This window comes from Jaculus jaculus, chromosome 7, assembly GCF_020740685.1.
Source record: "Jaculus jaculus isolate mJacJac1 chromosome 7, mJacJac1.mat.Y.cur, whole genome shotgun sequence".
Taxonomy (NCBI): domain Eukaryota; kingdom Metazoa; phylum Chordata; class Mammalia; order Rodentia; family Dipodidae; genus Jaculus; species Jaculus jaculus.
This window is the reverse complement of record NC_059108.1, coordinates 145,008,719-145,020,727: the sequence shown is the minus strand read 5'-3', so window position 1 is coordinate 145,020,727 and position 12,009 is coordinate 145,008,719. Positions and strand designations below refer to the sequence as shown.

The following is a 12,009-nucleotide window of genomic DNA, read 5'->3' as shown; positions in this document are numbered from 1 at the left end:
CTGACCTGGAATTCACTCTGTAGTCTCAGGGTAGTCTCAAACTCTTGGCAATCCTCCTACCTCTGCTCCCGAGTGCTGGGATTAAAGGTGTGTGTGTCACTACACCCGGCCAATAGTTTCTTTTATTCAACAAACCCTTATTGAGCACTTGCTAAGTACCAAACACTGTTTCATAGACTGGGGTTAGAGGTGTGAACGAAACATGTGTGCACACTTTATATTTGAAGAAGTTGATAGGCCACAAAATAAATAAGAAAAACATATGGTATGAAATGATATGCTGTGCTGAATAAATCTAGGACTGCCTAAAAGGAGTGTACAGGTACGTTTCAATGTTGCATAAGGTCAAGGTTTGCTCTTCCTCCTGGACTGCAATTCTCCAAAGGCCTAAAGCTCACTCTCCTTAACACGCCTAATCTCAGTGCTGAGCAAGGCCAGGCAGCCAGGGAGACAACTCCATTTTGAAATTACAATCCTCCTGAGAAGCAGGAAAGACACAAGCCTGAAAGTCATATTGGTTATAAAGTCCATAAATGAAATAATCCAATAATTTGTGACTACTGTTTCCATTAATAAAGTTCTTAGCATGCTTTTTTGTTTGTTTTTTTGGGGTAGGGTTTTTTTTTCTCAATTTTTTATTAACATTTTCCATAATTATAAAAAATATCCCATGGTAATAACCCTCCCCCCCATTTTCCCCTTTGAAATTCCATTTTCCATATCCCCTCCCCATCTCAATCAGTCTCTTTTTAATTTTGATGTCATGATCTTTTCCTCCTCTTATGATGGTCTTGTGTAGGTAGTGTCAGGCACGGTGAGGTCATGGATATCCAGGCCATTTTGTGTCTGGAGGAGCATGTTGTAAGGAGTCCTACCCTTCCTTTGGCTCTTACATTCTTTCTGCCATCCAGGTAGGGTTTCACTTTAGTCCAGGCCCACCAGGAATTCCCAGGGTGGCCTCCAACTCAGGGCAATTCTCCTACCAATGCCTCCCGAGTGCTGGGATTAAAGACATATGTCACCATGCCCGGTTTAGCATGCTTACATTTAGAATGAAAGCTATATTAAATATTCTAACAGGCCTTTTTTATGAATACCATATTTCAAACATCTGGTTAGCTCTCTCTGCCCCTACTAGTGCACATAAGTTTTAAGTGTGTGTACACATAAAAAATGGAAACTCAAACCGGGTGTGACTCATCGCCATGAGTTCAAGGCCACCCTGAGAGTACACAGTGAATTTAGGTTAGCCTGGGCTAGTGAGACCCTACCTCGAAAAACCAAAAAAAAAAAAAAAAGGTTGTGTTAGTATTTAGGGTTTTCCTTTTATCTTTTTTTGGGGTGGTTTCTCTTTAGCCCAGGCTAATCTGGAATTCACTATATAATTGCAGGGTGGCCTCGAACTCACAGCGATCTTTCTACCTCTGCCTCCCAAGGGCTGGGATTAAAGGCGTGCGCCACCACGCCCGTTTTGTATTCCCTGACGTGTTTTTTTTCTTTTTTTCCTAAGGACAAATTACATTTAGCTTTCTAGTACGTTTCTGTCACGCTCGGGCACCAGTTCATCGAACCTCAAAGAATCAAGAGTGCAAGGTTCTGATTCCTGGAAAAAAACAAAAAACAAAACAAAAAAAAAACCCAAAAAAGACACCCCCCCACAAAACCATGAATCCTCTCATAAACCTGGCGCGGATAACCAAGCGGAACCTTGACCTCAAGATGGCGTCGCGCAGTCATAAGATGCAACCGGCTCCAATCATAAATGGCAGCGTGGGGGCGTCATTTACAGCTCGAGCCCTTCTAGGCCTCCTTCTCGATGGTCACCGCGGCCGTACGTGGTGAGTCAGAGCGCCCCGCGGAGCCCGTCTAGCCGCCCTCTTCTCTATGGTCGCCTCTCTTGCACGCCCCTGAGCGCGGTGCACGCCGGGCAAGAGGAAGACCTCCAGAAGCTCCCCGCGCAGCGCGGTTGTGTTTGCGGCCTATGCGAGTAGGTGCTTCGGAACCAGTCTCCCGGGCGAGCGTCGCTCAGAAACCTCGAACCGGCGAATCTCCCCTGGTAACCTGGCGCCCAGAGGCCGCGAAGACATTACCGTTTTCTCTGCGGCGGGTGAGTTCACGCCTCTGAACGCGTGTGGAGGACCGGACGGCCGGGTCCCTCAGCTGGGGCCGGGGCGGTTGTGGGGAGGGGTGGGGGGAAGGGAGAGGGCCGGGCGGCGGCGGAGGGCTAGGCTGGGCTGGGCTGGGCTGGGCTGGGCTGGGCGGGTGGGGGCGGGTGCGGGTTGGAGGTGGGGGGCTCTGGCACGAGGCTGGGGTTTTCTCCGCTGCCCCGCGGCCTCGGAAACCAGTGGGCCTACGAGCCCGTGGCGGCCCGACCCGCCTCTTGATCCTTGCATTGTCGCCCGCTTTCCCTTCCCGTTCCCGTCCGCTCTGCCGGCGGTCAGCCGCCTCGGCCCTGGCAGGGCTTCGTGTCAGCACCAAAATAATGATCGCTCGGCTCCTGGAGGCCCATCCATCGCTCGGGGCCTTGTCTTATCCAACCTGCATACCCCCCCCCACCCCGCACAGTAGATTTCCTCGCCCTAGGATTCACTGACTGCAGGCAGTGCCTTTAAACCCTCCTGCACCTACTTTTTTAAAAAAAATTATTATATTATTATTATTATTATTTGTTTTACGAGGTGTTGTCCACCAATGGGTTTCTTCCTCTTTGGTCATTCCAGAGCTAGCCACCAAGTGAACTGGCTCCACCCCTCCTTTAATTTTAGCTAACGATTTTTTTTTTAAAGCACCTTCCTGGTTGGTTGAAGACAAGTGAAGAGTTTCACCCTCTGTCTTCACCAACTTCCCCCCCCCACAAGCTGTGTTTCCATTCATTCTGGGCACTACCAGATTTTTATATTACACTGTATTATCACCGGTAATTGGTCTTCAGTATTGATTTTAACTACGTTTTTCGAAATCAGAGTATGAAGGTTGTTTTGAAGTTATGTAATAGAGATTTATATTGCCTTGGAAAGGCCATCTTCATACTGAGGAGAGTGAGGCTGAAGGAAAGAGGTTGGACTTCTCTTGTACTTTAGTGTTGAAGGACAGTGTACCAGGTAGTTGACAGTATTTTATAAATAACTTTAGTATTATCTGTAAGGTTTATTTATTTTTATAATTTTTATTTTGCAAGCAGAGGGGATAGGAGGGGAATCAATATGCCAGAGCACTTTGCTACTGCCAATGAACTCCAGATGTATACACCTCTTTATACATTTGGTTTAAGTGCATGTTGGGGGATTTGAACCTGTGCTGCCAGGCTTGCAAACAGGGGCCTTTGACTGCTGAGCTATCTTTCCAGCTCAAGGTTTATTCTTACAATTTCAAAAAATGTATTTTGACACTATTTTAGACTTGAATATATATACATATATGTATTTATTTATTAGAGACAGACAGACACACCACTCTAGCCACTGCAAACAAACTCCAGATGCATGCACTACCTAGTGCATCATGCTTACATGGGAACCAGAGAATCGAACTTGGGTCCTTAGGCTTCACAGGCAAGCCCCTTAATTGCTAAGCCATCTTTCGTGCCCTCATTTTTTTTTTTTTAACTTTTTAAAAATTTTTTATTGCTGGGCGTGGTGGCGCACGCCTTTAATCCCAGCACTCGGGAGGCAGAGGTAGGAGAATTGCCATGAGTTCAAGGCCACCCTGAGATGACAGAGTTAATTCCAGGTCAGCCTGGACCAGAGTGAGACCCTACCTCAAAAAAAAAAAAAATTTTTTTATTAACATTTTCCATGATTATAAAATATATCCCATGGTAATTCCCTCCCTCCCCACCCCCACACTTTCCCATTTGAAATTCCATTCTCCATCATATTACCTCCCCATTACAATCATTGTACTTACATATATACAATATCAACCTATTAAGTATCCTCCTCCCTTTCTTTCTCTACCCTTTATGTCTCCTTTTTAACTTACTGGCCTCTGCTACTAAGTATTTTCATTCTCACGCAGAAGCCCAGTCATCTGTAGATAGGATCCACATACCCTCATTTGTTTTTATTTTATTTTTTTAATTTTTGTTTTTTCAAGGTAGGGTATCACTTTAGCTCAGGCTGACCTGGAATTCTGTATATAGTCTCAGGGTGGCCTCAAACTCACAGTGATCCTCCTACCTCTGCCTCCTGAGTGCTGGGATTAAAGGTGTGTGCCACCACTCCCGGCCTCATTTTTTTTAAGGCATTAGTTTACTTTTGAAAAATGACAGTACTATTCACCATAGGTTGTGGGATTGGGGGATTGAGAAAAATGTATGCTGACTGCTCAGTACAGTATTCACATGACATGGTGTCAGTCCATAGTAATTGATAAGTATTTCAATGAAGTTCAAAACCTTACTTTGACATTTTTTCTTGTGTCCTCAGAGTAGATTTTCATAAGCAGTTATGTTAATCCTTAAGTTCTTTTCCTTCTTACTGGTGTGTTATTAGGAGAAAGACCTTTCAGTAGAGTGAAAACAGCTTTTATTTTTTAAAAATATTTTTAAGGCTGAAGAGATGGCTTAATGGTTAAGTGCTTGCCTGTGAAGCCTAGGGACCTGGGTTCGAGGCTCGGTTCCCCAGGACCCACGTTAGCCAGATGCACAAGGGGACATATGCATCTGAAGTTCGTGTGCAGTGGATGGAGTCCCTGGCAAGCCCATTCTCCCCCCCCCTTTCTCTCTGTTGCTTTCAAATAAATACAAATAACAACAAAAAAATAAAAAAAAGGGCTGGAGAGATGGCTTAGCGGTTAAGTGTTTGCCTGTGAAGCCTAAGGACCCCGGTTCGAGGCTCGGTTCCCCAGGTCCCACGTTAGCCAGATGCACAAAGGGGCGCACGCGTCTGGAGTTCCTTTGCAGTGGCTGGAAGCCCTGGCGCGCCCATTCTCTCTCTCTCCCTCTACCTGTCTTTCTGTGTCTGTCGCTCTCAAATAAATAAATAAATAAAATTAAAAAAAAATAAAGAAATAAAAAAAAATTTTTATTTGAGAGGGGAGAGAAAAAGAAGCAGAGAGAGAGGCAGATAAGGAATGGGTCGTTAGGGCCTCCAGCCACTGCAAACAAACTCCAGATGTGTGTGCCACTTTGTGCTTCTGGTTTATGTGGGTTCTGGGGAATCGAACCTAGGTTCCTTGGCTTTGCAGGTAAGGGCATTAACTGCTAAGCCATTTCTCCAGCCCAGCTTTTGTTTATTTTTATCTATTTATTGATTTTTACTTTTTGGTTTTTCAAGGTAGGGTCTCACTCTAGCTCAGGGTGATCTGGAATTCATTATGTAGTTTCAGGCTGGCATTGAACTCACGGTGATCCTCCTACCCATGCCTCCTGAGTGCTGGGATTAAAGGCGTGCACCATCACCAGGACCTGCTGAAAATAGCTTTTGAATTACTAATTTCAGTGTAGCGGGGAATTGGAGTTTCTATCCACTACTATTTAGGTTCATCTGTAAAGCAAGTAACAAATGTACACTGGTTTATTTGGGAGGTTAAACAAGATATTGAAGACTTTTGCAAATAAAAGTAAATAAAAATTGGATATTTTTATTAAATGATTTTGGGTTTACCTTATTTCCTCTTTTGGGAGGTCAGTCAAAAGTGTTCTTTGTTTTTTTGAGGTAGGGTCTCACTCTAGCCCAGGCTGACCTGGAATTCACCATGTAGTCTCAGGTTGGCCTTGAACTCATAGTGATCCTCCTGCCTCTGCCTCCAAAGTGCTGGGTTTAAAGGTGTGAGTTACCACACCCAGCAAAAGTGTTTTGTTATTTTCTCCTTTTTCTAGTAGGGTACCTCAAAGACTTATGGGGAAGATATTTTATTGTTTTATTGTTGGATTTAGCTATCATGTGTTAATGACTGATCAGGTTTTTTTTGTATTTTGGTTTTTCAAGGTAGGGTCTCTCACTAGCTTAGGTTGACCTGGAATTCACTATTTATTCTCAGGGTGACCTTGAACTCATGGTGGTCTTCCTACCTCTGCCTCCCTTGTGCTGGGGTTAAAGGTATGTACCATCATGCCCGGCTATTGTCAAAATTTTTGTATTTTATTTTTTTATTTATTAGATACAGAAAGAAGGAGGGAGAGAGAGAGAGAGAGAGAAAATGGGCATGTCAGGGACTCTAGCCACTTCAAACAAACTCCAGATTCATGCACCACGTTGTTCATCTGGCTTGAGTGGGACCTGGAGAATTGAACCTGTATCCTCAGGCTTTGTAGACAAACACCTTAACTGCTAAGCCATCTTCCATCTCTCCAGCCTGAAGATTGTTTTTGATGTAGGGTCTTGCTCTAGCCCAGGCTGACCTGGAATTCACTATGTACTCTCAGGGTGAGATTGTTTTTTAATATTTTATTTATTGTGCATCTGGCTTATGTGGATACTGGGGAACTGAAACTGTGTCCTTAGGCTTTGCAAATGCCTTAACCACTAAGCCATCTCTCTCGCCCGTGTGGTGAAGATTTTTTTTTCCCCCAGGTAGGGTCTGTCTCTGGCCCAGGCTGACCTGGAATTCACCATGTAGTCTCAGGGTGGCCTCGAACTCATGGCGATCCTCCTACCTCTGCCTCCTGAGTACTGGTATTAAAGGTGTGCTCCACCATGCCTGGCTAAGTTTTTTTTTTTTTTTTCGAGGTAGGGTCTCACTCTGGTCCAGGCTGACCTGGAATTAACTCTGTCATCTCAGGGTGGCCTTGAACTCATGGCAATCCTCCTACCTCTGCCTCCCAAGTGCTGGGATTAAAGGCATGCGCCACCACGCCCCGCTAAGATTTTTATTTATTCTGTGATTTTTTTCTTTTTCTTTTTTGGTTTATTTTTACTTATTTATTTGAGAGTGACAGAGACAGAAAGAGGCAGAGAGTGAGTGAGAATGGGCGCATTCAGACGCATGCGCCACCTTGTGCATCTGGCTTACGTGGGTACTAGGGAATTGAGCCTCGAACCTGGGTCCTTAGGCTTCACAGCAAGTGCTTAACTGCTAAGCTATCTCTTCAGCCCCACCTCCCTATTTGAAGTAGGGTTTTGCTGTAGCCCAGACTGATCTGGAATTCACTGTGTGGTCTTCAGGGTAGCCTCAAACCCATGATGATCCTCCTCTTTGCCTCCTGAGTGCTGGAAATAAAGGGATGTGCCACTATGCCCTGCCTTTTTATTTTTTATTTTTGAAGTAGTTTCTCACTCTCGCCCTGGCTGACCTGAAACTCACTCTGTGGTACCAGGCTGGACATGAACTCAAAAGTTATCCTCCTACCTTTGCCTCCCAAGTGCCAAGTGCTGGGATTAAAAGTGTGCCAGGCTGTCCTGGCATGAATATTCACCATTTTGAACATTTTTATTATTTTTTAATTTTCATAGATTTTTTTAATATATAGAGGTACTCCTTTTGTGGTGCTGGGGAACAAACTCATGGTTTGGGCATGCTACATAAATACTGTACCACTGTTTACATTCCCAGGTCAGGCCCCCCCCCCCCCATCTCTTCTCCTCCCCTCCCCTCCCATAAGGGTCTCCCTGAAGTCCAGGCTGACCTGGAACTCATTATGTACTCTCAGGCTAGTCTTGAAATCATAGCAGTCCTCTTCCATGCCTAGTGCTGACCCCAGGCCATTTTTTTGTTTGTTTGTTTGCTGTTTTCTTTTTGGAAGCAGGGTCTCACTCTGGCCTAGGCTGATTTGGAATGCTCTGTGTCCTCTCAGTGTCCTGCCTATGTATATATATATGTATGTGTGTGTGTGTTTTTATGTCTATGTATGGTTGCATTGATCTCTTGCCACTGCAAATGAATGTCAAACATGTGCACCACTTTGTGCATTTGGCTTTACTTTGGTGCTGGGAAATTGAACCTGAGCCCATAGGCTTTGCAAGCTAGTGCCTTTATAAATTGAGCCAGTCTTCTCAGTCTTTTGTCTTTTCCAATACTACCCATTAGCATTTCTCAGAGGAGCCTCAAATACCTTTTCTACTTCTAAAAAAGTTTTGATATTTGCAGGAAGTAAAAGAATACTACTTAGAATTATTACTATTGCTCCTTTCTTTTGTAGACCATATTGAACTTGAATTAGTTCTGTGGCTGATGATGACCTTGAATTTCTGATCCTTCTGTCTCCAAAGGGCCTAGCCAAAGTCTAAGTGCATAATAGGCAAGAACTCTACCAACTGAGATACATTCCAAGTCCTAATTGCTTCCCTTTTTTCCTTATTCCTTTGAGGTAGGGTCCCGCTCTAGCCCAGGGTAACCTGCAACTCACGGGGATCCTCCTACCTCTGCCTCAGCCTCTAGAGTGCTATGATATATATATATTTCTTTGGTTTTTCGAGGTAGGGTCTCTCTGTAGCCCAGGCTGACCTGGAATTCACTATATAATCTCAACGTGGCCTTGAACCCATGGTAATCCTATTTCTGTCTCCCGAGTGCTGGGATTAAAGGCATACATCACCATGCCCCGCAATCTTTTTTTTAATTTTATTTTCATTTATGTTTTAGAGAGAGGGAGGAAATGGGTATGCCTGGGCCTCTGGCTCCTGCAGATAAACTCCAGATATGGTGCCACTATGTGCAGCTGGTTTATGTGGGTTTTGGGGAGTTGAACCTGGTTTCTTAGGCTTCGTAGGCTAACAGCTAAGCCATCTTTCTAGCTTGATAATTTTTCTGTTTTCTTCTTTCCTTCCTTTTTTTTATACTTTTTTAGAATTTTCAAGGTAGGGTCATGCTGCAGCTCAGGCTGACCTGGAATTCACTATGTAGTCTCAGGGTGCCTTGAACTCATTGTGATCCTCCTACTCTGCCTCCCAAGTGCTGGGATTAAGGGCATGCGCCAACATGCCAGGCTCAGATGTGGTTCTTAACTCATAAATAGGAAAGTGTACTTCCTGAAGGCTAGGAAATTGTTTTGCTGTTATTTCAGAGAGCAGTATGGTGATCCAAATCAGTAATTTGCATTGGTCCACTATTGTCTTCAGGTTGTAGAGTTTGCTGCTTCTGAACTGATGATACTCTTTAAAAATAGTAACTTTGAGCTGGGTGTGGTGGTGCATGCCTTTAATCCCAGCACTTGGGAGGAGAGGTAGGAGGAGTGCTATGAGTTCAAGGGCACCCTGAGACTACCAGGTGAATTCCAGGTCAGCCTGAGCCTAGAGGGAGACCATACCTCAAAAAAACAGAAACTTTTTAAAGGTGTAATTGACTAAAGTTCAGTTCTTTAAAATTCTTTAGAAAATCTACAGAAATGTGCAGGCATTACCCCAAAATTGTCTCTTCTTGTAATTATTTATTTATTTATTGGTTTTTCAAGGTAGGGTTTCACTGTAGTCTCGGCTCACCTGGAATTCAGTATGTAGTCTCAGGGTGGCCTCATACTCATGATGATTCTTCTGCCTTTGCCTTGCAAGTGCTGGGATTCAAGGTGTGGGCCACCATACCCAGCTTAAAGTGCTTCTTGTATTTGCAAGTCATATTCCCCCCTACATTGTGGCCACCACTAATGTATCTGTAGCTAATGTTTCTTTGCACTCCTTGAAAGTGGAAATTTCTCACAGCAAGATGTGGCTGTTTGGGGATTCAGAACACTTAAATTCTTTTCTGTCTCCTTGTTTCTGTCTGTCTGTATAGAGCTCGGATGGAACCCAGTGCATTGACTACACTAGGCATGAGCTGTAATCACAGCCCTTTGATTATTTATAAGCCTCTGAAAAGCTTTAATACCAAAGTTTCTGTTAAATATTTCCTATTTTGGGGGGGGCATGGAAGACTTTTGTAGGAATATTTCCTGCAAAGTCCTGTCCTATAGTATGTGAAGTTAGTTTTAAAGAGCATGCATTGATTAAGGTGGTAGTTAGCAGTCTGTAGTGTACCTTACTGGCTCTAAGTAGGGTAAGAACAGTTCATGTTAAATTAATAGTTACTTATTTACTGGAGAGCCATTGGACTAGCTTTGAAACTTCATATAGTAACAATCTCATTTTTTCAGAACTAATACAAATGGTACCTAGAGGAAAATTTGGAGCTATGTACTTACTATATGTGAATACATGTATGTTAGTCTTAGTTGAGGAAATCTCTTAGCTAATTTTTTTTTTAATTTGCTTTTTGAGGTAGGGTCTCATTTAGTCCAGGCTGACCTGGAATTCACTATGAAGTCTCAAGGTGTCTTTGAACTTAATGGTGATCCTTCTACCTCAGCCTCCCAAGTGCTGGGATTAAAGTGGGTGTCCAACAAGCCTGGTGAAATTCTTAATTTCAGAAATTTGCTACAGTGTCCTGATAGAGCTAATATATAAATCTCTTCCTGGTGACATTGTGTTTTTGTCTGGATAAGTCTACAGTGAGGGAGTATGTACAAGTAGTACTTGATTATATTTTGTGTACTTAGGATATGCTATACAAATGGCTTGAACAATGAAAGAGAAAAAAATTAGATGCATGTTTTGAAATAGTATACATTTTTTGGACTAAATACATTAATAAAAGCATTTACAGTAAGATACAGTAAGATGCATTTTATTTTATTTTTGACTTTTCAAGTTACGGTCTCACTCTAGCCCAAGCTGACCTGGAATTCAGGGTTGCCTTGAGCTCACAGCGACCCTCCTATCTCTGCCTCCTGAGTATTTGAATTAAATGCATGTGCCACCATTCTGGTTCTGATGTTTAGTTTTTAATTTTTTTTTTTTTTTTGGTTTTTGAGGTAGGATCTTACTCTAGCCCAGGGTGACCTGGACTTATTCTGTATCCTCAGGCTGGCTCTGAACTCAACATCTGTCTCATCTTCTTGCCTCCCAAGTTCTGGGATTAGTGTGTGCCACAATGCCTAGCCATTGAATTTTTTTTTACCTATATACAACTGTATGACCACATTAGATAAAGAGATTGGTAACATTTTATCATAGATAATTGCTTTTGTAATTTTGGGCTATAAAGATTCATACTTAGCATGTAAAAATACTTTGAACTTTGTAAAAGTTGAGCATTCAATGTTTTTTTTTAAATATTTGATTTATTGATTTCCATATTCATAACTGTGTCTTATATCTCTCATATGATTCCTCAGGAAAGCCTTTTGGCTATCTTCAAAAATACATCCTGAATCCAACAACTTGGTTACCACTTTCACCACTACCACCTTTTCCAGGCTACCGTCTCTTGTCTGGATTTTTGCAGTATCTTCTTGTTTCCATCCTGTCCCCTTCCAGCGTTAACAGCATGCCAGGTGACTTAAATTTTGTCGTCAGAAATTGTTCATATGTTTTCCATCTAATTTAGAGTAGTAACCAAGATCTTTACAGTGTACTATACAGCTTTAATATTCTTTAAACCAGGCTCCCCTAGTTGTACTAAGTATTTCTTTTTGAGTTTCCTGGTTCTCATCTAGACATACTCTGTTGACCTTGCTGGTCATTGCTCAGACACATCAGGCCTACATCAGGCTTTTCTATATGCTCTTTCTTTTTCCTGGAAGGCTCTTTCATTCTGAGGATAGGGCTTCCTGCCTTAGCTTCTTCCAAATCTTTTCCTTGTTTGTGATGTCTGATTATGGGAATTAAAACTAAACCCCTCTCTTGCTCTCTTCCCTGCTTTATTGTCCTGCCAAACACTTACCAACTTTCAATATCTATAACTAACAAGATACACAAAGTAATAACTGATAAGCTCTGCTTTGTAAAAATATATTCTCCTTTTCTCATGACAAAATATAAAACTGTTGATATTCATTTTACGATGCTTAGTGAACATAAATATCAGAGATTATCAGGAATTTTTTTCTGAGTTTTCCTACAAGGGGCCTTTATCTACTTAAACAAAAGGATATTCATCAAAACTGGCCTTTGATAATTTTTCACCTTTGAAGTTTAACCTAATTTTTTTTTTTTTTTTTTTGCGGTAGGGTCTTGCTTTCTAGCCCAGGCTGACGTGGAATTCACTGTGTAGTTTCAGGCTGGCCTTGAAATCACACCAGTCTTCCTACCTCTGCTG

At 42.7% G+C, this 12,009-nt stretch overlaps 1 protein-coding gene across 7 annotated transcripts in view; it reads left to right on the top strand.

The window, feature by feature from the left end:
• Positions 1 to 1,918: 1,918 nt before the first annotated feature.
• Positions 1,919 to 12,009, top strand: part of Rbm25 (RNA binding motif protein 25) — a 56,915-nt gene continuing 46,824 nt past the window's right edge. For 3 of the 7 annotated variants that reach the window (XM_045154202.1, XM_045154203.1, XM_045154198.1), the window contains exons 1-2: positions 1,971 to 2,107; positions 11,087 to 11,245. Coding sequence is in view for 1 of the 7 variants with exons in the window: in XM_045154197.1 (XP_045010132.1) it covers positions 1,982 to 2,107 (126 nt within the window). In the remaining 6 variants the exon portion in view is untranslated. Of the gene's footprint in view, positions 2,108 to 11,086; positions 11,246 to 12,009 lie in introns of all 7 variants that reach the window. The other 4 variants (XM_045154204.1, XM_045154200.1, XM_045154197.1 and 1 more) reach the window with 3 other exon arrangements.